The sequence below is a fragment of the Pollicipes pollicipes genome, unplaced genomic scaffold, assembly GCF_011947565.3.
Source record: "Pollicipes pollicipes isolate AB1234 unplaced genomic scaffold, Ppol_2.1 Scaffold_3447;HRSCAF=4054_pilon_pilon_pilon, whole genome shotgun sequence".
In the NCBI taxonomy this organism is placed as follows: Eukaryota; Metazoa; Arthropoda; class Thecostraca; order Pollicipedomorpha; family Pollicipedidae; genus Pollicipes; species Pollicipes pollicipes.
The window spans coordinates 22,939,089-22,962,795 of NW_023596297.1; the positions used below are offsets into that span (position 1 = coordinate 22,939,089).

The following is a 23,707-nucleotide window of genomic DNA, read 5'->3' on the forward strand; positions in this document are numbered from 1 at the left end:
TTAGGAGCAATGGAATCCTTATGGTGACGTAATATACCAATCTTATGCATATAAATATAGTTCAAAGAATTTTACAAGGGCTTTAACTACAAAACAACAAATTAAAATGATAGTTCACTAGAATATAAAAAAATGCTGTACCACATTACATATTTACAACGGTTCACGAGCTGCACGGTCGGCAGTTTTAGGCATTCGACACATCCTTGGACGAGCAGTGTTGATCAAAATATGTACCAAACCGAGCAAATTTAACCAAATTGTTGCGAGGTTGGCTGTGGGTTGGGTGCGAGCCGCCGTCCGCGCTTCTGGCGTCGAGATATTGTGTGAGAGGGGCTGTTCGCGGTGAGAAAAGGTGCGGATTTGCTGATCTTATAGTAGTGATTGGCGTTATTTCCCTAAGTGCAAAGACCGTACTGCTTTAACCTCAGCATACCTTCTTTCATATGGAATTTAGTTGGCCATTGTGTGTATACAAACTTTAATCCCGGCACATCAAATATGGTCTCATCCATTGACCTAAATGCCTATTTAACTGCGTGCTGAAACCCATGCTTGCATGTGTTGGACTCACACCACTCCAACTTGCCCTGCATTCCTTAATTTTAGCATCAAAAATATTTTTGAAGTTTATTTGCATAAAATTGCCTTTCCAACGTGTTAACTCTTTGACACATGGGCTCATCATGTGCCAAAATCAGCATTGGCCATGCTCTGAACTCTGAGTGCCCAGATTTATGGGATACATGAGTTAAAATCGCTGCTGTGATCCTGCCACCATACCTGATATGGTATGGCGTACCAAGCATGTACAGCCTAAGGTGCATTTTTTACCATCTGGACTCTAGTTTACTTTTATCAGGACCACATAAGTATATTGGTAGGTTTCATGTACTGTGACATGCCTAGTGATCTTTAAGGCAGCATTTAAGAGCCAAGAAAGATGTTCTGTGAAAAAGAATGACTATCCCTGTAGAGAAAAAATCTTCCATAGAAATGGAGCATCTGCCTTAAAGAAAACAGATGTTACTTGTACTTTTCCTTAACAGTTATTAAAGCCCATGGGAGACCTTGGCATCCAATGAATCAACCAGGTATAATAAACTCTGTGCTGCATCTAATCCCCTCTCACACTTGTTTATTAATACTGTGTGAATGTTTGCTATTCTAACACATATCTATGCCTACTAGATAAGGAAAAGGAGAAATTCTCAATATTTTGGGTGTTGTCTCAGCCAACTGCATCTTCAACCACATTATCTAAGGCATCATCAGAAACCACATTATTTGCAACTGCAACATTGGTATGCTTTGTCCATATGACTTTGCAGTTGAGGCACCCAAATGCTCCCCCCCCCCCCCATTCCATCTGGTATATTCTGGCCTAGTACTCAGCACCAAAGATTTGTGGTCTGTGGTGACTAACCCACATAAATTATGAGCTACTTGGCAATGTGCTGGTGTCCCTAGACTGGGAAAAAGGGCACCCACAACCTAGATGATGCAATGTTAGATAGCCTTGCCTACAACACTTGAGAGAAGCAGCCACTTTTGCTTCTAGATCAAAATTTAAGGACTTGCTGAGTGATGTGCTCAACCTTTCAGCTCTCAAGAGTAAGGAATGTCATGCTCAGAAGATATTGTATTTAAGAAAATGGACTGTTTTGCAATATGTACCTCTTCTTTTTTTGACAGCCTGGGCCAGGTCAGGCTGCCCTTACACATGAAGGAGCAGGACAGCTCACCACAAGCTGTAAAATATACTTTCAACATGAGCTTGTATTATTTAGTAATAAAAACAGACTTAGGCCCTGCTGAATACATGCAAACCAGGTTGCACAACAGCTGTAGTAGAATTTGAATGGGATTTGATTTAGATAAGAAATATTACATAACATTTAATCACTGAGGACATCTGTGAAGGCAGCAACTAGGGGAAGGCAACAATTGACAAATTGCTTTGTAGGCAAGCTTACACTTATAGATAAGCAATAAGGGAAGCTACCAGAGATGCTCTGAATATGTGGTGAAATGCCATTAGGAGGTATGGAGGTGATTGACTGGTTGATTGATCCCTGCAGTCAGGGACTTTTAACTTTGAAACCCTTCAGATTGCCTAAGTATGTCATCCACTACGTGATTGATGCCAGCATCAAACAAGTGTTGGCCAGATGATTCTGAGACTACCATGCCTACTTCTAAGAAAATTATATTGAGAACCATTTGCCAGATCATGGTGATATATCATGCCATCACCACTGACCACCATTCACCATTTCCACCATGATCATTTCCCCACATCAGAGTTGCACATATTACTTCCCCAACCTGTGTTATGATCAGTGTCCTTGCTAGGCACCAGCTAACCACTGTATCCTAGAGGCAACAAATAAACAATTTGATTATGCTATGTATGTTAAACAAATGTTCCAGCCATTCCAGGATGTGGGAAGATCATGCAGGGATGTACCATTAAAGTGGACCAGAAATGCCTGGAAACAGCACAATTAATTGTGGTAAAAATGGTTCATCAGATTATAACATTGTCTGATTGAACAAGGGTTAGAAATACATGCATTTTCATGATTGCATCAGACATGGGAACTGGCAGCTGTCAGACAACCTGGATTGTTGCATGCCAAGTGAGGATGGAATGGCAGCATGACCTTATGATGCCCTCATGGAAGATGCCAGCAAAGCTAGGGCCAGCAATACCAGCTAAATGATAAAGGGACAAGAGGGATGATGACTGTATCTGAATGCCTATTTCAGCATTGTGGCATACCTCAGTCACATTCAACCAAGTCAAAAATGTGATGTTCACTGGGCACATTGTGCATGCTGGCCTCATGCAACACCTCACAAAGGGCAAGTGGGGTTAGGGTCACATTTTTGGGCTGCTTGAAAGCTGACAAAAGTTTGAAAAATATCTCAGGGTCGCATGGGCTCATTTCATTTGGAGACATTCCATGCACACTGGTGGGAGAGGTTCAGTAAAGCTACCCGAAAATAGACGAGGTGCCGACCCATTCGGAATATAATTGATCCTGCTCCAACAGTTTCCTCTCCAGTCGCCTGCCACAGTTTGCATGCACAGTGTGTGGCTCAGTGTCGATCTTATTTGCAGCATGTTTTGACTCCGTATTGGTCCAATGTTAACGATATTTTGGCATACGGTGTAAAAACGGCCTTCCTATTATGTGGTGCATTCCGGCGTTGAGGCGTCACATCAAGACAAGGCAATTGATTGGAACAAACAAACGGCGTGCGAAATGCCTATCACCGCCGGCACGTGATCCCGGAATGGAGTTCCTGGTACCGCGCTGGCCCAGTATTGGGGCGAACTTGACCGCTACGGGGGACGAGACGCTGACCTCGTATTCCCGCGGCACTGGCCCCGAATCCCGGAAGCTGCGCCTTGTTTGACCCGGCCAATGGAGAGAGAGGCCAGCTGGCAGCCGACCTGACGGTCCGCGTGACGTGGGTGGTCGTAGTGCCAGAAAACACGTCCACCGGAGCTGCAAGATTGGGGTGCCGTGGTACTGTCCCTGGTGCTGATGCAGCGCCGGCCATATTGGAGGTCTGCTTTGGATGGTGGTGCCGAGGCTGCGGCAGTACTGGGAAATATAGACCGGTGTTGACTGCCTACAACTCCAGTATCAGGGCCGGTACGAGCCCTTCTTTTGCGCGTTCTGCCAGCAAATGGTTATTGTGCTGGTGTTAGCGCGATGCCGTTGTACCGGTGGAAGATATTGCACATGTGATCCAAGCACACCATGTGACCCGTTATGGCTCGACGGCTGATGAAAAAATGCTGTTTGACGTGAACTATCTGCTTGTGTGGTGAATTGTGAGTAATGGGCCTGGAATTCACCCTCCCTCTCCGCCCCTTTTCCTCTCCGTGCAGAGAAACCCTAACTAATAACTCAAATTATTGCTCCATCCGAATTGCTGCTTTCCATTATGCCCCGTTGGTGACACCAACAATTGGTTCCAAAAGCCCGCCTTTCGGCGCCTGACATCGAGACGGTCTTTTATCTCCATCTGTCATAGCCAAATACAAGACTACATAGAAAACACGCTTTGAAATGTTGTGGGTAAACAAGTTGACAGAGTTGGACCCAGAACGTTTCCGTAATGGATCGCGCTGGACACCTGCCAGCAGTCGTTCTGCCCAATGCCCTAAGCGCGTGCAACATGTGACCCGGCCGCAGCAGATGACCTGGCCCAAATGCCCGGATTCTGGACCGTTTGTCCTGCGCATAATGCAAGTAACGGCTTTGTCGTATGTTCAGGATGACGCCAAGCGAAACATGCCATGGCATTTTTTAGCGATCTACTCCAGGCCTTTTGCGTGAATGGATTTCGAGGATCAGAGCTTACCGTAAGCCTTGCTTGTTGTCTGAGCCCTGACCCGTACCATCCGATCGTGTAATATCGAGTCAGTGCCAGATTCGGCGGCGAAAGTTTAACGTGCTGCACTTTCCGGCTTAGTCCGCCCTGCACTCGGACGTCGTTTGACCTTTAGCGCAGCAGCTGCCACCGGCTGCTGACCATATTTTCAGGGGCAAAAAGTGAACGCAATTAAAGCGACTCGAACCCCATTCCGCCACGGGTGGGCGGATTGGAATGCAGGCGCTCTATCCAATGGAGGAACAGAACGGGCGTTGCCTGCTGTGACGCCGTGGACGGGACGGGCGTTACCTGCTGTAGCGCCGCGGACGGGACGTACAGTAACTGGTGTTAGAGCCGTGGACGGGACGGGCAGCAGCTGCTGGAGCGCTGCGAACGGGACGTACAGTAACTGGTGTAGAGCCGTGGACGGGACGGCAGCAGCTGCTGTAGCGCTGCGAAACGGGGACGGGCAGCAGCTGCTGTAGCGGCCGCGGATGGGACGTACATTAACTGGTGTAGAGCCGTGGACGGGACGGGCAGCAGCTGCTGGAGCGCTGCGAACGGGAACGTACAGTAACTGGTGTAGAGCCGTGGACGGGACGGGCAGCAGCTGCTGTAGCGCTGCGAACGGGACGTACAGTAACTGGTGTAGAGCCGTGGACGGGACGGGCAGCAGCTGGCTGTAGCGCTGCGAACGGGACGTACAGTAACTGGTGTAGGAGCCGTGGACGGGACGGGCAGCAGCTGCTGTAGCGCTGCGAACGGGACGGGCAGCAGCTGCTGTAGCGCCGCGGATGGGACGTACAGTAACTGGTGTAGAGCCGTGGACGGGACGGGCAGCAGCTGCTGGAGCGCTGCGAACGGGACGTACAGTAACTGGTGTAGAGCCGTGGAACGGGACGGGCAGCAGCTGCTGTAGCACTGGCGAACGGACAGCTGGTGTAGCTCCGTGGGCGAGACGTGCTGTAGCTGCTGCTGCGCCTTGGAAGGACAATCATTAGCTGGTGTAGTGCCGTGGACGGGACGGACTAAGCTGGTGTAGCTCCGTGAGCGATATGCTCCATGATAAACTCTGGCCATCATAGTCTGGGTTCATCACAGCAGGCTCCGGTGCGGGACGCAGTCGAGAGTCTTGATATTGCGGGACGCCCTTATTCGAGAGTCAACGCTGGATCGGCAGAGGAACCAGGATGGCTTACCATGGAAAGAGTCAGGATGTTGATTCGCGCTTTACAAACAGACACCCTATGTTTTGCCGGTCGGGGGACATAGCTGAATGGTACGCCTTTTATGGTGCGAACTGCGCGCATGGTGAGATGTTTGTGCATTAACCCGTTATTGATCATTATCACCTTCGCCGCTACCATCTTTTCCTCCATTTCAGAGACCTCGTGACAAGTGATCTGGATTAGTACAGCCCAGGCAACTCAAAATGTCGTCGGAAGGCGGTGGAATGTGGAACGCGTTGTTGGATGAGTTCAAGAGTCCCGTAAACCTCCTGCTCATCTCCGCGTGCCTTTACATCATGTACAAAATGTGGGTGAGGCACAAAGAGGAGAACGCGCCGCCGCCGCCCCGGGAGCCCGAGCTCCCTCCTCTGAAGAAGCAGGACTTCACGCTGGAGCAGCTCAAATTCTACTGCGGCGACGAGCGCTGTGACGGCAGGGTCCTGGTGGCCGTCAATTACAAAGTCTTCGACGTCACCAAGGGAAAGAGGTTCTACGGACCCGGTGAGGCTTGATTACGTCGTGAATAAGATTCCAGTTAGGCGGCCAGGCCCCTGACTGGCTTATGGACCGCGTGTGGCGTCGTGCCAGGTGACACGGCACATACCCAGTCTGTCACAGGATGAGCGCATGGGTCGTTTGCAGGAGCCTGGGTGTGCCGACGGGCGTCTTACCTGGCGGGGAGGCATGGCGCGGCCCGATGTTGCATTTCCGTGTCGTGCCCGGCCCGCTCCGCCAGGCACCGAGTCGGCGCGGCTGTCCTCTCGTCAGCATGGCGTGTCGGGCTGTCAATCCGGCCTGTTGACGCGCTCGGTCCGAGCCTGGGGGGCAGGCGACCGGGGCGAGTGGCCGGCCGGCGCGCGCGGGGTGGCGGGCTGGGCGGCCCGGTTCGGCCAGCGCGCGCGGGATGGCGGGCTGGGCCGCCCGGTTCGGTCGGGGGTGCGTGGGGGTGACGGCGTGGGCGGCCCGGTTCTGTCGGGATGTGTGGGGTGCGGATATGGCCGGTCCGGCCAGTGCGCGTGGGGTGACGGGGTGGGCGGCCCGGCCGGCGCGCGTGGGATGCCTGAGGCAGCAAACGTGGCAAATCGCAGCCCTTCTGATTCATCTACAGCGAGAGGCCGCGCCACGGGCGGGGGGGGGGGGGGGGCGGTACCGCCGAGCGCCGCGCGGCAGTGTGAACCGATCCGGCTAACTGCGCTGTTGTTTCTGACCTTGGCTTGAATGCAGAGGAAATCAGTGGCTTGCGCCGCGTTTTATCGAAGTCGGAGCTTTGAATCAGTGGAACTCGACAGGCACAGGTGGCATTTGATTGCGGACTGTTTCCGCTGTGGGAGCCGAGCGCACAATGAAGCAGTGGAGCTGGGAGCACTGTTCCGACCGGACACGTATCGATGTGTTCAGCCCTGCTATGTGAGATAACATTGGAAATGACTGGCCGGAACACGGCCAAACTATTTGAGTCCTGCCGCGGGGTCCTCCGTTCGCTGGGCAAAAAAGACCCGTCAGTGATTGATCGGAAGTAAGCTGCTGCTTTGGTGTGGTGGTGCGTGCGATGTCTGTTCCGCCTCCATGGCTCTGGTGGCGGAGCTTTAGGTACGGATGTGTCGTGTGTGATCTGGCATTGTTGGGCACGGTGTGGGATAGCCGCGGGGGTAATGTGCGGAGCGTGAGTGCGGAGTAGCCGCGGTGGTGCCGTGCGGGGCGTCAGTGCGGGGTAGCCGCGGTGGTACCGTGCTGGGCGCAAGTGCGGGATGGCCGTGGTGGTACCGTGCTGGGCGCAAGTGCGGAATAGCCGTGGTGGTACCGTGCTGGGCGCAAGTGCGGATAGCCGTGGTGGTAGTGCAATGTGCGAGTGCGTTGTAGCCGCGGTGGTACCGTGCGGGGCGTGAGTGCGGATAGCCGCGGGGGTACTGTGCAGGGGGTGAGTGCGGGATAGCCGCGGGTACCGTCGGGGCGTGAGTGCGGGATAGCCGCGGGGTACCGTGGGGGCGTGAGTGCGGGATAGTCGCGATAGCCCCACTCACGTGGTACCGTGGTACCGTGCGGGACTGGTCCCTCGGCCTGCAGTGGGCTTGGGTGGTGACAGGTGTTGGCTAGCATGCGCCTTCAGACCCCAGCGACGAGCTGTCGAGGCCGCGCCTGTGCCGCTTCTCCCAACCGCTCTCAGCCACCTCGACAGTCGGCGGTCAAAAGTAGGGTGGGGGGGGGGGGGGCATGCTTGTTTATTTTGACCTTGTCGTTGATTATGTCTGAGCATATTTGTGTACAATTGTATGCGTGATACGTTGTTGCCATTTCAGTTCTTAACCATGGGTAGTATGATATGTATTACCCTCAGGTGTCAGGCCACATTCCCTTGTTTCGCCAAGCCCAGACTTGCTCTGGCCATGGCCAGTTCGCAAGGAGAGCGAATGTAGTCAGAAGCCGCCGTGTTGTGAGGTGCGTCGTCGTGTCGTGATTCCGTATCTGTAGCGGACGCGGACCACGCCGCCATACCGCCAGACCAGCGTGACTGGCTGTATTTTAATCATGGCTCTCAGCGTCACCGTGTGGACCGACCGGTAGCCCTGGCTTAAGCCGTGCCACCGTGGGGACCGACCGGTAACTCTGGCTTTAGCCGTGTCACCGTGCGGACTGACCGGTAGCCCTGGCTTCAGCCGTGTCACCGTGTGGACCGACCGGTAGCCCTGGCTTTAGCCGTGTCACCGTGCGGACTGACCGGTAGCCCTGGCTTTAGCCGTGTCACCGTGTGGACCGACCGGTAGATCTGACTTTAGCCGTGTCACCCTGTGGACCGACCGGTAGCCCTGGCTTTAGCCGTGTCACCGTGTGGACCGACCGGTAGTCGTGACTTTAGCCCTGTCACCGTGTGGACCGACCGGTAGTCCTGTCTTTAGCTGTGTCACCGTGTGGACCGACCGGTAGTCCTGTCTTTATCCGTGTCACCGTGTGGACCGACCGGTAGTCCTGACTTTAGCCGTGTCATCACGTGGACCGACCGAAGCCCGGACTGTAACCGTGTCTGACACCTGCCGTGCTTGACACCGGCTGGGACTGATAGCTGGCGTGCCCGACACCTGCCGTGTATTACACCTGCCGTGTCTTATACCTGCGGTGTCTGACACCTGCCGTGTTTCATACCTGCGGTGTCTGACACCGGCCGTGTCTAACGCCTGCCGTGTCCGACACCTGTCGTGTCTGATACCTGCCGTGTCCGACACCTGCCGTGTCTGACACCTGCCGTGCCTGACACCTGCCGTGTCTGATACCTGCGGTGTCTGACACCTGCCGTGTCTGACACCTGCCGTGTCCGACACCTGTCGTGTCTGACACCTGCCTCGTCGCCAGGCGGGCCGTACGCGGCGTTCGCCGGCAAGGACGCCTCGCGTGGCCTGGCCACATTCTCGGTGGAGGGCGGCGATAACCACGACGATCTCAGCGACCTGACGCCCATGCAGATGGAGTCGGTCAGGGAGTGGGAGGCACAGTTCACAGGTCAGTTCCGTTCGCGGGCGGCCGCCCGCCGGCTGCGTAGAAGTGCCGTCCTCGCCCACTCATAGTGGCTCTATACGCTTCTAGGTCGTGCGGTCATACGCGTCATGAAGTAATGAAGGCAGTCACTCAGCGAATCAGGGATTAACGTGGTATTGTTCCAATGTGCCCGTTCCCCAGCTGAGGCACCGTAGCCTAAAAAATGCAGAAATTTATTCTGTCAAATAGGTCTGCAATCTCGTGGGAATGGCGAGAATACGTGATGGGTGTGTCCAGCTGGGAACTGCTGGAGATTATCGACATTTCTATGTCGGCAATGCCGATATCGTGATGGTGGAGTGTTGTAAGCAGCTCGATAAGTCTCTGTGGCGTCGACACTCATACTGTTCTGAGCCCTGCCCTGCATACTCAGGGGCTGGCCAGGCTAGGCTAGCCGCTGGCTTCTCTCGAACTGTTTCAGTAGGTAGGTTCCTGCGTAGTCGGTACCATGGCTGGAATATGTTATCATTTGGCGTGACTTCACAACGCCGTCTGCCAGTGTAAACACACGAGGCTAGTCACTCCGGACTCTTCCTATTCCGCGAACTCGCGATCCAGTGAGGCGTCCACTGAGTTTCGGAAACCAACAAACTGTCACTATGCCAAGCGCGGAGAGGGAGGGACTGAGAGCATGTCCGAGTGGCCGAAATGCGTTTTCCGCAACGGTGTGCTGCGACCCGACCTGTCGGCATCCATGCCCAGGCCCCTTCCCGTGCCATACTAGCCATTACATCATGCGTTTTGGTAGCCAGTTGGAGTTGGCGATGCTGGTAAGGTATGGCCAATTCCACGGCGGCGTAGTTTTGTCACGAGCGCGGTCTGAGGTCGCGTTTGGTGATGGCTCACGCAGTCATAAGAGGACTTGTATGCTTTTCCTTGGCGCCGCTTCGTAGCATTGACGTTGGCGTTCTGTTTGTCACGGCTCTCCATTGTTCGTGTTTATCAATGACGCCCCCGCCGGTGACATGTTGTTCGTAGTCAGCTGAGACGGGATCAGTCTCTCCGCACACTGCCGTGTCACACACGGTGACACAGCAGGTCTCTGCCCCTCCCCCTCCTCTTCTACCCATGTCCGTTACCTGAGCACGCTGTCACGTGCAGCTCAGGTGTAGCGTCGGACGGCGGCTGATGAGAGTGCGCGTGTGGGAGGCCGCCCACCCCGACCCAGCACCGCCCCAGGCTTCCGTCCTCTGGCCACCATCGGTCACACTGCAGCACGGCTGGCGACGCCCGGCTGAAGCAGAGTCTGCCGACCGGTCTTACGCGGTTAGAACCGGCTGGCACAGCTTACTAGTGGCAAAGACGGACAGAAATTGGCAGAATTCAAATATAGTAGAATGTGTTTCAAAGCACTGGGGCAAACTATAACGATGTTAATGTTGGCAGGGCTGTATTTTCTTGAACTTCATTAGCATGATTCATCACGTTGAAAGGTTCTCCACGGTGGAGTTGATGGGTAGTTGCAAAAAGAATGTCTTGGGCTAAGTATTTTGTAAGGGGTCCGCCAAAGTGCATTAGAGGTTAATGTTTGGCAATGCATGGCAATGAGTTTTCAATGCTTATGATTGCGTAAGTTATAATGGCTGACCCACTCGTCAGGAAATTTTTCGGGAAATGAACACCAGAAATTTCTGAGTAGTTTGACATCAGGTTTAGGAACTTGTAAGGTATCACTCACACAAAGCATAACCGACGTGCTATATCATGTGCCCAAGCTTAGAAGCTGTGTGCTACATCCATTCAGTGCGTTGAGTTTCTTGTGGATGGATGTGCCAAATGTCATCTGTGGCGTTGTCACGGCATTTTTAATGAAAACATTGTCAGCACGTGTAACCAAGCAGACCTTACCACAGTACTCGTACTGTTCAGACCCATAGTAATCCAACTGTTCAGGATTTCTTTCAAAAGATTGACAAGTACATATCATATATTAGAGCCAGGGTACAGTGCATCAGTCATTCCGTTAGGGAACCAATCGAAATGTGAAAGTGGCGTCATGTTAATGCTTGAATTCCCACTGTGGGCTGGTACGCGGACCACAGGCCACTGTCACAGACACCCTTTTGTTGCCATGATTGGGCTGTCAGGCGGGAGCATGCCAGCAGGCACTGCCGACCAAAAACTGGAGGTAAAGACGTGTGTCCCAAGATGTGGAGTTTTTCATTGATATGCCTGCTGAAAATATATATGATTTGCCTCTCGCGTAGCCCACATTAGGTAAATATGAACTGAAACGGATGTTTCCTTAAGGAAACACGAACTGCATCTGCTTTTTAATTAAGGCTTTATTTCATTATAAATCGTTATAATCGCAATATAATCGCAAATAAAAATAATAAAAAATCGCAAATAAATCAAAAACGTCGGTCATCTCTTGACGGAGGTACGAATTAATCTGACATGGCTACGGCGTGAAATGACGCACCATATATATATATATATATATATATATATATATATATATATATATATATATATATATATATAAAGTATCGATAATGCACCCATGCCTCTGAGTGGCAGCGCACTACAGCGGGTTATAGGAGGAGCATTTATGTATACCACAAGCCTTGATGAACTCCAGAACACACGCTTAGATACTGATTGGCGTTCAAAACATAGCAGCATCACCACACTTTGGATCATTTCGTCGTATCAGTTACCTGTTTTTGTTTTGTTTTGTTTTTCGATACTTGGCCTTAAAAGAAAGCATTGTGGCTACGGTATCGCGTCACAATATTTAAATGGCCAAAGTTGAGTTTCTGCCAGTTAAAGCTGGTTTAACACGCGCTCTGGTGCGGGGTCAAATTGCCCCCCGAAGGTTTTTCCAGAATGGTTTCCGAACGGCGCGGCGTAGCCGCGCCAAACGTTCCCTGGCCGTTCATAATGAATAGCGGATCGACTGGTGTAAGACGTTCAGCTGTACCTTGTAAGGTCACTGACCTATGGCAGGCCAGTCAGGCGATGGTTTGAGCAAAGTCAATTTCTAGGAAATCGTTCAATCTGATGCAACAACGGAGTGTTTGACGAAGCCATACATCTTTGAGATGCCTTATTAGGCAACACAAGCATTGAACGAGCAAATTAAGTTGACCTAAGGTCACGTATGAAGGTCAGACCAAGGTCGAACCCAACCTGTTTTATTGCTCTAGGGCTTGCTGTATGGGGTATTTTCCGGTGCTCATTTTGAATTTATTGATAGCAGGAACCGCATCATGCATCTTCAGTAGACTTCTTAGAGTTTATAATACGTCATGGACCTAAGATGACCCAGGTCGACATTTTTTAAAAGAATATACTGCCAAGCGTAATCTTTGTCCCTTATGCTTTGTCCTCTGTCCCTATCGCTTATGTCCCAAATGCAAAATTCAGGGCAGTCTTGTATGATTTTGGTCACCATGACCTTCAAAAGGTCAAGCAAGGTCACTGACCTTAAATGAGCTTGTGAACTTTTGCTTAGAAACAGTTATCTAGGTTCTGGGGACACTGGAGACCAACCTGAAATTTGACCTTGTTTGACCTTATTTGGCCCGAAAGCCATGACTTAGTGACCTCAAACGTTGACCTAAGTGAGTTCATGTACAGGTCAACACACCCTGCAAATTTGGTGTCTTCAGCTTTCTTAGTTTCCGAGATCTGATGGGGGTCAAATTGACCTCCACCCGATCGAAGGATATCTAGCCGGCCACCCGGGCGCGTGTTAAACCGGCAAAGCCATGACGTGGCGGAAACTATTTTCAGCCGGTTAAAATGCCGATTCGCGCTGCACGCCTTGCCGTGTGCGAGAGTCTCGCAACGCATTCTACCACCCTCGGCCAGGCCTGGTCCCTAGTCCGTCGGGCGAGTCGGTAGTCTCCTGTCACCATGCTCTTCTGCGACCCCACGCCTTGTACGGCAGTGGGCCCATGATCGGGCCTTGTAAGGCGGTGTGTGGTATGCTTCTGTCCATGACAGTGCGGGACGGGCTGGGGCTGGGGCCGCCATTCCCTGCACCCGCCCGGAGACAGCGCCAATGACACGACGCTCATTGAGTCAACTGGCCATCAAGGCCTGTTTCATCACCGATGGTGGCATCCATACAGCGCTCCGGATCCTTTTGTCATGGCTCCGAACCCAGAAACCTCTGGAAGCTTCGTCGCACGAGATATGACATCTAGTTCGGACATTTCGGCACCACTTGGCGGAGGTCCCAGCTGGTGTTGACAGTTTCTTTGCGCTTGGGTTTTATTACGTGTGGCTCATGAATGCATTGTTTGTGTTTTCGCTTGAAGTTCTGTTCAGAATGGTGGCCACATGGAGGATTACGTGCCGTGAATCCGCTATGTTAGGACATGTGTCGAAAGCATTGCAGCTTGTGTGTTAGGTCCCTGCTAATACACTGAAACATGTATTTCGAGTTGAAGACAGCTATTCAAAGCGTATTTCAAGCATCCACATTAAAATGGTATGCTTGGCTGTTGGAATGCCAGGCAATCACGAATCAATTTGCCCTGCCGTGATGCCGTGCTGTGCCGTGCCGTGGCGTACAAATGTCGGACATGCGCTTGCCTTGCCGTTTCAGTATAACGTACAAGCGTTTTCAATAAGTGATGTATCGCAGATGAATATTTATGTCGCGACCTCACGTGGTCCCGGTAACGTTTCAACAGAATAAGTGAACTTGCGGTTTTCTTTTGGTTTAGGCTATTTAAGCATTATTTTTCAACTTAGTGATGGTGAGGATATTGTCATGCCTTACGCCACATGTGACACAGCACTCAGGGGCGTACGCAAGATATCACGGTGGGAGTGCAAAACGTTTGTAACCATACACAACAAAAAATGGGCGCTTACACCCGGTCTCCCCCCCCCCCCCCGTCGAACATGCCACTAACAGGGCATGCAAACGCGGTGCAGTGCTGAAATCGTGAGAAGTACAGTTGAGGTGATACGTCTGCAGCGCCTGATATTTCCTTCTGGCCTCCCAGCCAGATAGCGAGATGAAGCGGTCTTCGGCTTCGGTTCCGGCTTTGCGAAGCCGCAGTTTTCCGCCAGCTGTTAGGGTTTCGGATTTGCGCCATTTTCAGCGGCCGATTTCGATCTCGGCGTCGTGCCAGTTGAAACATCGGCTTTGGCTTTGTGTTATTGTTAACAGCTGGTTCGAATCCGGCTTCAGTCCGAGGAATTTCGGGAATGGCGCCGTCCTTCGCCACATTTGATCTGGAACCGCTGACTTCGGCTTCGTCATCGTGATTTTTTTCACTACGGTTGCGCATTTGCGCAAGAAGTCCTGCGCCTCCTGTCACCTCATTATACCACACAACCTTTCGAACCTGCGACGCAACGTACGCATGTCTAAAGGTAAAAAATCAGACGGTCATCCCCAGGGCCAGTTGCTCGGTACATTCCAACGCGCATGCAAGCACGATCGTCAAAAATCTTCCGCCGGCAAAGGTTAGAATTTTAAGTAGCATTTAACGGCGGAAGGTTTGAATTCTAAATGAATGCGTCATAACGTTTCGCCACATAACGTTATGCACAACATTTTGGCTTCGGCTTCTGCCTCGTGATTGTAAACTGATCAGATCGGCTGTGGCATCCCACTTCCTGAGTTTGAAGTCGTGGCTTTGACGAAGAAATTGAAGACGAGTCAAGATCGAGGTAACGAAGTCAAAGACGTGTTGAATCAAAGTGACGAAGCCACCGACTTCGATTTCCACTTCGGCCTTAAGTCATTGCCTTGGTTTCGAAGCTTCGAAGCCAAAAGCCTGCCTTCGTCATCATGCCTGCTGCGAGCATGTGTCCTAAGGCATCTACACAGTGCATCCATCGAAAAGACGGCAGCGCGCCGCCGCCGCTGACCACTCCTGCGGCCGATTCTGTCGGACGAAGCGTCAGTATGCTCTCTGCAGCGTGCTCCGCGCCTGGCCGAGCCGGGTGTGGGAGACGGCGCGTCTAGCTCGGCCGGCGACACGAGTCGTCGCTGAGAGCGGTCACCGTCCGTGGTGTCGGCCGGCCGAGCGGCGTCGCGCTGGCGGCGACCGTGCGCCGTCAGCGGCCGCCGCGCTGCTGCAGTGTTGCGAGGCAGCGCGCCGCGCCGCGCCGTGCCGCGCCGGGCCGGGTCGCTCGGCCCACGGAGCCCTGAGACGCCGGGCCGGGCCGGATCGCTCTGGCCTGCGGCCAGCGGCGCGCGGCCGGCCAGCCGAGCCCGGCCTTGGGACCGCCCCCGCCGGCCCCGAGACGCCAGGAGCGGCCGGAGCCGTGTCGCCGGCACGGCCCGCTGTGTCACGTACCGGGGGGGCGCCGAGCGAACAGGCTGTGGTCGGGAGTCGGGAGCGCGCCGTGTCACATGCGGTGTGGGTGCATGTTACATGTTATTACATGCGGTCTGGGTGCATGCTGCATGTTATTACATGCGATGTGGGTGCAGCGGCCAGGCGGGCGACGTGCCCGGCGTTGGAACGCGGCGTTTGGTGTTTTGTTTTTGTCACGCACGGACGCCCTTGAAAAGGAACCAGTGTCCGCTCCCTTTCTGTGTCTGTTGTTTCTATACTGGCGGAAGCCATTTCGGTGCCGTCAGTTGAAGAAGGGAACTAAGGTCGCTTCTTTGGCCGTTTCAGCATGATGTTTGTGTTACTGAGAGCGATGCGCCGATAGTCCGATCAAGAGTTCAAGTACAGATAATCTTTGTGCCCACGAGCTGATAAGGGTGCGGTCGTTAGGATCGTCCTTGGACTTCACAGCGGCGACCAAGTATCTCGCAGCCTGTATGACTATGAGCTTCGATATGGGTGTGGCCCGGATGTCGTTTTCGGCTCACTTCGGCTCCCGCGCCATGTGATCAGCGGTGTCATCCTCCACCGCAGGGACTTGCGCTTCGATCCCTATCAGGGATTACTGTGGCTACCGTTCGCTGTTCCATGTACCGGCCTCCCCTCGTTCATGCGTCGGTTTCTACTGATCGTGATCGTGATCTACTGGGTCGTTAAACCTCTTCACGCTGAAAAGTGTGAAGGACTAAAAGACCACACACACTAAACAGGACTCAAGACGGCGAGATACTTCGCCAAGCCGGTCAAGCTCCAAGGACGCCTTGACCGAAGGCACGCACACTGCCGCTTTTGTGAAGGATGATGTATGCACCTCCGTCACGCTGACTGACATCGCCGCTCGGCCGTTGTAAACACCCTGGGGCTTGATGTGGCATTGGCTTACGGTGTCGGTCTATACAGCGCTGTGTGTACGTTCTGCTGCGTGTGATGAACCACACCCGGGTTTGTTCCAATTATCCAGTGTGGGGTGCTTAGACGGTTTTCTCGGGCTCTGCGCGTCGTCACCATTGTGTGGATGGGGTCGGGGCTCAGAGAACCAGCTGTCTCGTAGTGTTCGTGACATAAAAAGATTGCTGTTGTGGTGCGTGATAAAAACTACGTCAGCAGCTTGTTTTTCCTTCCCCGACGTCTGGGAGACTTCACGCACCCCTTTTTTGTGTTAGTGCACACATGGTCAGCCAGCGGCGCCCTTCCAAATGACGTCGATGTCGGTGGCGGCAGCTCTCGTTAGCCCTCCTCGCAGTGTGTCACTGTTTACTGACAAGGTGGCGGTACGCGGTCTGAAGAGTGGCGCTGAGTCGGCGCGGCCGCCGCCGCTGGACCGCCGCCGGCTCCGGTTCCTGGGATCCGCTCAGTGTGGCGCGCCGGCGGCCGTTGCCGAGCCCGCGCGCCGCACGGGGTCGCCGGGCTCAGGGAAGGTCGGCGGGGCGCGCGCTCCGCCGCACTCAAAGGCACTCAAGTTGTGCGGTGTGAGATGCCCTAAAGTCCGTCCCGCGCCCTGCGCTACGTTACTAAGGGGAAGCTGCCGTCGTATCGGTCCGCTGTTGGTGAGGTTTGAAGTTTCGTCATCTCTTGTGAAGTTCAGGCCCCAACAAAGTGCAGAAGTACCTTTAGGGCTTTCAACGCCTGCGGGATGCATGTGAAAAACGCTTTAACATGGATATCGTGAATTGTGCGTGTATCAGGGATGAGGACGAAGCCGGGTTGGGCTTTGGCTTCGCCTAGCCAGTGTTTGTGCACTGGGTTCGAGTTCGGCTTCGGCTTTGTGCCATGCACAACAGTTGACTACGGCTCCAGTTTTGTATCATTCTTAATAGCTGGTGTTAAGATCGGCTTCGCCTTCGAACATTTTTGAATGATAGCTTCGACTTTTGCTGCATGGGATCTTGAGTTACGGGTTTGAATATCCCCATGGCGATTTTTCCACTGCAATTGCGCCGTTGCCTTATAAAAACAGTGTTGTTCCTCCTGTCACACCCCAGAGCACCACGTCGTTTTTAAGGCAGCGGTACAGACGTGGCTGAAAGCCAGAAACTAGCCGATCGTTTTCAGGGACGCTTAGCACTGGACGACAGGCAGAGAACTAAATGTCCGAGACGTTGTACGCATACAGGGCGTTTCATGGGAAATTCAGTTTTAAAAAGTTTGTTATGATATTTGAAGATTTTGACATGTGTCAGTGCTCATCTGCCAAGCGAAACGTCTCCATGGCAGCCCTCTGAATGCGAACGCACTTCTCCAAATCCTAGAATGGCCCACACCTATCAAGGTCTTGCAAATGGATATCGTTTTCAGCCGCTCAGCGCGAGGACCAAGGCCTGCACCTCTAGTGTCCAGGCCACACTGATCGCGTGAAAGAAACCAATCAAAATTCTCGGCAATTGTTAGTAATCGCTGCCAGATAGCACGTGCCCGGCTGATTTTAGCATCCTTGCTTGCACGTTTAAAATGGACATTCCACGTTAACACGCTCTATAGTAGCATACAAGACGAGAACAACGGGTAAAAAAATATTCCCTCCGTCATGTTAACACCTCGTCCCAATTACGCGTCAAAATCCTGATGCTTTTTTATTCCATACAGCCCTAGTTGGGGCGAAAATATGTTCTCATCACAAAACAAGGTTGCACAATATGTTTGGCTCCTGCTTCGGCCTCGTGATTGTTGAGGCTGCTGGCTTCGGCTTCGGCTCCGTGTGTACAAAATTCGAAGCCACTAGCTTCGCGTTGGAAAAAAACGGAAGCTACTAGTTTTGGCTTCGCAGTTCCAAACTTCAAACCAGCTCCGGCATCTAAGTCGGATTCATGGCATTGTCTTGGCTTCGGATTTGGCTCGTAACCCCAAGTCACTCCCGGTCGAAAATTGTGTTGACTATGTCAGCTAGATCGAAAATACGTCTGTTGCCATCAACATTTTTTCTAGGATAGGAATGATGCCTTATCGTTACCGCTATTTCCCGTTGCGTGACCCATGTACTTGTTTTGTAATGATTAACCGCGTACCGATCGGTATGAAGGGAAGCCCGGAAACTTTGCCCTTCCGTCTGAATGCAGACTGACCGTCACACCACTGTTTGCCATGGTGTGTTGGGCCGCGTGTCCTTTCGTTGGTACCATCTCCGTTTCGTTGTTTTGCCTGCGACCGGACTGACGCCCAATGTGGTTTTTAAACAGGATGTATGACCGTGCATGGTTTGCACTGAATTATTCGGGCAGGCCATCGCGTCCGCCGTGCGCCTGACTGTGCCAGTAGACCCGCCACGAACTTAACCGACGTCGGCAAGAAGCTCGTCCGGAGCAGATATGTGATCACTCTGCGACTGGGCAGAGTGATCACATATCAGAGATGGGCTAGGTGTCTAGACAGATTACAGAAGTGCTCATAGCTCAATGCCCTGTGGTGGAGCTGAACACCGCGCCGTCCCGTTAGTCGAGCTGACTGAGCGCATGATTCAGGACACGGCGTGTGGCGGTCGATATAATTGAACTGCGGGAACCCGTGTGGCTGCGAGCCTCAACACGGTGCGAAAGGCCGCTGCCAGCGGGCAGAAGGCCCTGCCCGGGAGCGCGACGGCCGTGTATGTACCGTCCGAGTGGCCAGCCGCTGCCGTGTCGTGTGGTCCGGCGCTCTACAGCCCCTCTGCGGTCTCGTGGGGTTCAAAGGGCGCGGGAAAATCCGATGTCGTCCTGGCTGTTGGGGTCGGCCTAGTTATAGTTCGGCCTTTTAAAGTAGAACGCGTATTCCATACCTAAGTGTGCGTTTTTCCGGAGCTCATATGATTAAAGCTGCATCGTCAGCTGACCCTATGCATTAAGTTCTCTCGTTGTCGCCGTAGATCGACTTCCTGCACGCTCTGTTCGCCGGGTTACCACGCCGGGGATCACGTGCTCCGACGACCCATTGGCACTGCAGGCAGCTGAGCTCGAGCGCGGTGACGGCGCAGCATGCAGCGAGCTGGACAGGGTGTCTCGAATTTGATGCACGGTTGTATTGTCCTCAATAACAGAGAAATAATTGAGATCGGTCCATGATTTATTTGCCAATGTAATCCCCACGGAATCGTATACACTGCCGCATACGCTCCGGCATGCCGCAGCATCAGGTTGTCGATAGTCTGTGTCCTGACCCTTCGCCACGTCGCTTGCACGTTCTGAAACAATGTCTTCTCTGAAGTGGCCGGCGACATCTTGCTGAGCTTCTTGACGATCGCCCATAGATTATCGATCGGCGACATGTCGGGGCTGTTGCCTGCCACTTACCGCTCTCCCAGAAGCCCGGGAAGTCCGCATGGCACCAGTCCTGGGTCTTCCGGGCGTGATGAGCTGGAGCGCCGTCCTGCTGGAAAATCGCCCTCGACATGTCTGGCAGAAGTTTGACCTTGGTTGGCGGGCCATTCGCCTTCCTCCGCTGCATCGCCGAGGCTGCAGTCTTGCGCGGGAATTCGTGTGGCTCAGAGAGGCCTCTGTAGCTCATCATGCTCCAGACAACAGTCTTTAGCCTCCTTTAGCCATTTTAACTGTTTCACTGTCTCGGCGATCGGCACCTCCGAGCTGTTGTTGGCCCAGACGCGGTCGGTCTGGCCGCTAGGGGCTTGGAAGAGCTCGAAGGGCGACTCGTCGCTGAACAGGACGCATCTCCAGTCCTGAACGGACCAGTTCTTACGGGTCTTGGTGAATTCCAGCCGCCCCTGCTTTTGGTCCACGGTAAGCCTTGGCTGCAACCTGAGCTTGAGCGGCTTCAGTTGCAGGCTGATCTTCAGATACCGGTGAACGGCCGACTTGGAGGCTGTGTGCTTCTTCGCCGTCAGTTTTCTCGCCAGGGTTGTCGTCGAGTGGTGCCTTTTGAAGGCCGACTTTGCAATGAAAATCTTCACCACCCGGCCCAAGGCCGACTTCCGCCCACGACCTGTGCGGTTTCCGAGCGTCTCTCGTGAGCGGTCGCGGGCCAGCCAACGCATAATCGTCACTGCGTTGACGCCCAGATCCCTGCTGACCTGAACCTGGGTCATGCCGCCCCTGACCATCCGAACCGCGCGGTAGCGGATCGATGGCTTGTGCTCTTTCACCATTGGCGATATGCGGACCCGATGCGGTAGCGGATCGATGGCTTGTGCTCTTTCACCATTGGCGATATACAGACTCGACGCGTCGGCTACCTCGAAAGGAATGACCTCTCCCGCCTCTACCGGCCGAGGTCAGGCCGGCCGCTAAGGCCATGTGATCGCGTGTCACAGCGGGACGCCCTGGGGCCGAGCGCAATACAACTCTCAATCGGCGTTCGGGAGGGGCGAAAATGATAGGCGGCACCAACCGCGTATCAGTTTCGGAACACCATTGAACACGACGTGACTGGTCACTGACGGAGGGACTGTACAGCACGGCGTGGCTGGTCACCGATGGAGGAGGGCGGCGGAGGGCACCGGCGCGCGTCGATGGGTCGATGTCGGCCGCAAGACCCCGGTCGGCCATGGCTAGGACTGAATGGTCCGATTGATCGCCCGCTGGCCGTGCCCGCTCCGGTGCTCCGGTTCTCTGGCTCAGGTTCTGGTACTCCAGCGCTCCAGCTCTGTTACGCCGGCGCTCTGGCTCCGGCTCTGGTGTCCGCTTGCGCCTCCAGTTGCGCCCCGACTGACTCAGCCGTTCGTCTGCCGCAGATCGCTACGTGTACGTCGGCAAGCTGCTGAAGCCGGGCGAGAAAGGCCACCGAGTACACGGACGACGAGCACGACGAAGCGCCGCCGCCCGCCGACAAGAAGCACGACTGAGCCCCGGCCCGTCACCCAGTCGCCCTCGGCCGCCGCCGCCGCGCCGCCCGCCCCATGGCCGACGCGGGGTTTTAATGCATCGGCATTTTCACTAATACGCTGTGACTTGATGTGGCATTGGCGTGGTGCACCGTGCCGGCCTGTCCAGCGCTGTCCGGGCCGGATGACGGCTGCGCTCTGCTGTGTCCGTGCCGTGTCCACTGAGCGCTGTCCGACCGCCCTGGTGTCCGCGCTCGCTGGGTCGTGTCCGTGTCCGACCGCCGTGGTGTTCGCGGCCAGCGGGGGCCGTGGCGTCCGCGCCCGCTGGTTTAAAGGCAGCGCCAGCTGCGGCCGACTGCGTTTTATGAGGCCCGCGCTGTTCGCGGCGGACGCGGCCAGGCCAGCCCGCCGCGCCGCCCCCGCTTGTGCGTTCTGTGTGCGGGCCCAGCCTGCTCCGGTTATCGTTCGTTGCGTTCTTTATCGTGTTCGTTTGGGGTTGGTGTGGCTCATCGGGACAATCGGCTCTGTGGTGGCTGTAGGCCGACACGCCGGCCGGGCCCGCCGCCGGCGGTCGATATTAATCACCGGAGTCGCGGTGCACGTACTTTGCAGCAAATATATTATGTACCGAACTGGGTGACCTGTCGACGCACGGTAGCGTACGGAATGCGGACAAACGATGCCTGCCGGATGGCATGGATCTGCTCGAAAATGTAGGGTAATACAGTTAATGCAATAAGCCACTGCACGCAGGTTTGCATTTATCTCCATGGATACTTCACGCCGGCACGTTCGCCCGCAAACCCTGGCGGACTCCGTCGCTGGCAATGCTGGTGGTTGTGCGTGACTCGAGTCAGATTAATGATTGTTTTGCTCGCAGCATCTGGTTGGAATGCGTTTCGATGTGGCTATAGCAGGTAACCGAAGCTGGTCCTTCGCTCGAGCCCCGGGTGCGTCATCCACCTGTCCGGGCCGCTGCATATGCCAATGCTGACTACCCAGCGTGCGCAACAGGACCGTGGTCTGAAGACCATTCCCCTCCTTGTTCGCTCCTCGTGGGATTACGGGGTACGTGCGAGGCGAAATAGGAGTATCACCGCCACTCGGCCCAAAGTTGAAAGCCGAACAAGTATATCACAAAAAGTACTCTGGAGTGCCTATGAAGACGGGTAAGGAGCTGCAGCGAGAGGAAAGACAAAAATGTGAAATTTGTATCCCTAGCCACTAAGTTTTCTTGATCGGAACCGCGGACTTCGATTATCACTTCATGTTTCAGTTTGTCAATATGGTGCATTGCAAATTAGCATAAAATGTTTACCTTGTTTCGTGAACCACTGGACATGCTCCACCGTTGGAGGTAGGTGTAGATATCATCACTGGCCAATCTCCATTGTCAGTGTTGAATCCGACGTGGCTGGTTAGGAATGGTCAGTTGCTATGATTTGGCAGTACCTACGTCCAGGTGCTGCAACTTTGTGATTCCAGCGACATGAAGAGCCATCTTTATGCCGTACTGCGAGGCTGGCTACTTCAGATAACACAAAGTAGGGAACTCAAGATGGAATATTGATGTATTTTGCCTGTACATCGCCCGTAAGCTGTCAGTGTCGTTTGTGAGGAACATTATGCACATTGATAAGAACGGTAGTGATAGCCCTAGTTCCTCGGAGAAAAAACAAGAAAAAGTATATCCATTCTGGTTTTTCTCCAAGGAATAAGGTTTCAAGAACTGTCGTATGTATAAACATCGCCCGCCTTGTTACTTCTAACAGGATCCTCGCACCATATCACAGGTCTCTTGCGATGGAATCATTTCGTTCACGAGCAACTGTGCAAGTATTCGCTCCTCGTGTGGGGCCCGTGACTCCTCGCATTGGAACCCATCGTCTCTAGTAACAGACATAAAAAGCTGGCATGCTCTTGTCTATTTGGTGCCGCTCGAAGAGGCACATTGAGTATTTTTGTTACACAGAAGTTGTTTGCGAAGGCTAGGCCTGAACGTTGTGCGCAGTGGGAGATGGATGCTGTGTGGGTGCTACATTTGTTACAAAGTCGTTGAGGACCGTAGCGTTACGGCCGAGCTCAAAGCGCCAGGCAATATTTGGGAGCGTTTGGAGTTGTCTGGCGGCTGAAAAGCTGTCTTGTTGAGCTCATGCTTTTTGTATTCGTTTTAGAAGGAAACTGAATGGGAGTTCATAGGCTGGCCCTAACCTCCTCACCTAGCAAATCGCACGCGGCCATATTCCGGAGGGTTGATGCCTCCCGACCGCATGCCGCGACCCGACAACGTCGCGCCACGTTCTGTCAGCCGGCAAGTTGGTTGTATTGCGCATTTGGCTTGTCAGACCAGATGCAGTTTGCCAAATCAGCAACCATTCCAGGGACACTACCGGGCCATGCAGTGGAAGCGCCTGAAGAGCTCAATAACCAGCAACCCAGCAGCCGAGCAGGCAATATTTGATGAGCCCAATTCGAAAGCGCTGGATTTTTCCCACGGGTCC

At 53.7% G+C, this 23,707-nt stretch overlaps 1 protein-coding gene across 2 annotated transcripts; it reads left to right on the plus strand.

The window, feature by feature from the left end:
* Positions 1–242: 242 nt before the first annotated feature.
* LOC119091414 (membrane-associated progesterone receptor component 1) lies at positions 243–21,505 on the plus strand. Of its 2 annotated transcripts, none has more exons than XM_037214196.1 (4): positions 243–355; positions 5,780–6,125; positions 8,970–9,116; positions 21,117–21,505. In XM_037214196.1, the coding sequence occupies exons 2-4, from the start codon at positions 5,828–5,830 to the stop codon at positions 21,320–21,322; spliced, it is 651 nt and encodes a 216-aa protein (XP_037070091.1). In that variant the 5' UTR covers positions 243–355; positions 5,780–5,827; the 3' UTR covers positions 21,323–21,505. The 2 variants fall into 2 exon arrangements, with proteins under 2 accessions (XP_037070091.1, XP_037070092.1); XM_037214197.1 differs by having other exon boundaries at positions 259–345.
* The last annotated feature ends 2,202 nt before the right edge of the window (positions 21,506–23,707 follow it).

Bases quoted from the DNA above. Each gene is read 5' to 3' on its own strand.
- LOC119091414 (XM_037214196.1), top strand. From the start codon at position 5,828: ATGTCGTCGGAAGGCGGTGGAATGTGGAACGCGTTGTTGGATGAGTTC. The intron at 6,126-8,969 runs GTGAGGCTTGAT...CCTCGTCGCCAG, and splicing joins AAAGAGGTTCTACGGACCCG to GCGGGCCGTACGCGGCGTTC. The intron at 9,117-21,116 runs GTCAGTTCCGTT...CGTCTGCCGCAG, and splicing joins GTGGGAGGCACAGTTCACAG to ATCGCTACGTGTACGTCGGC.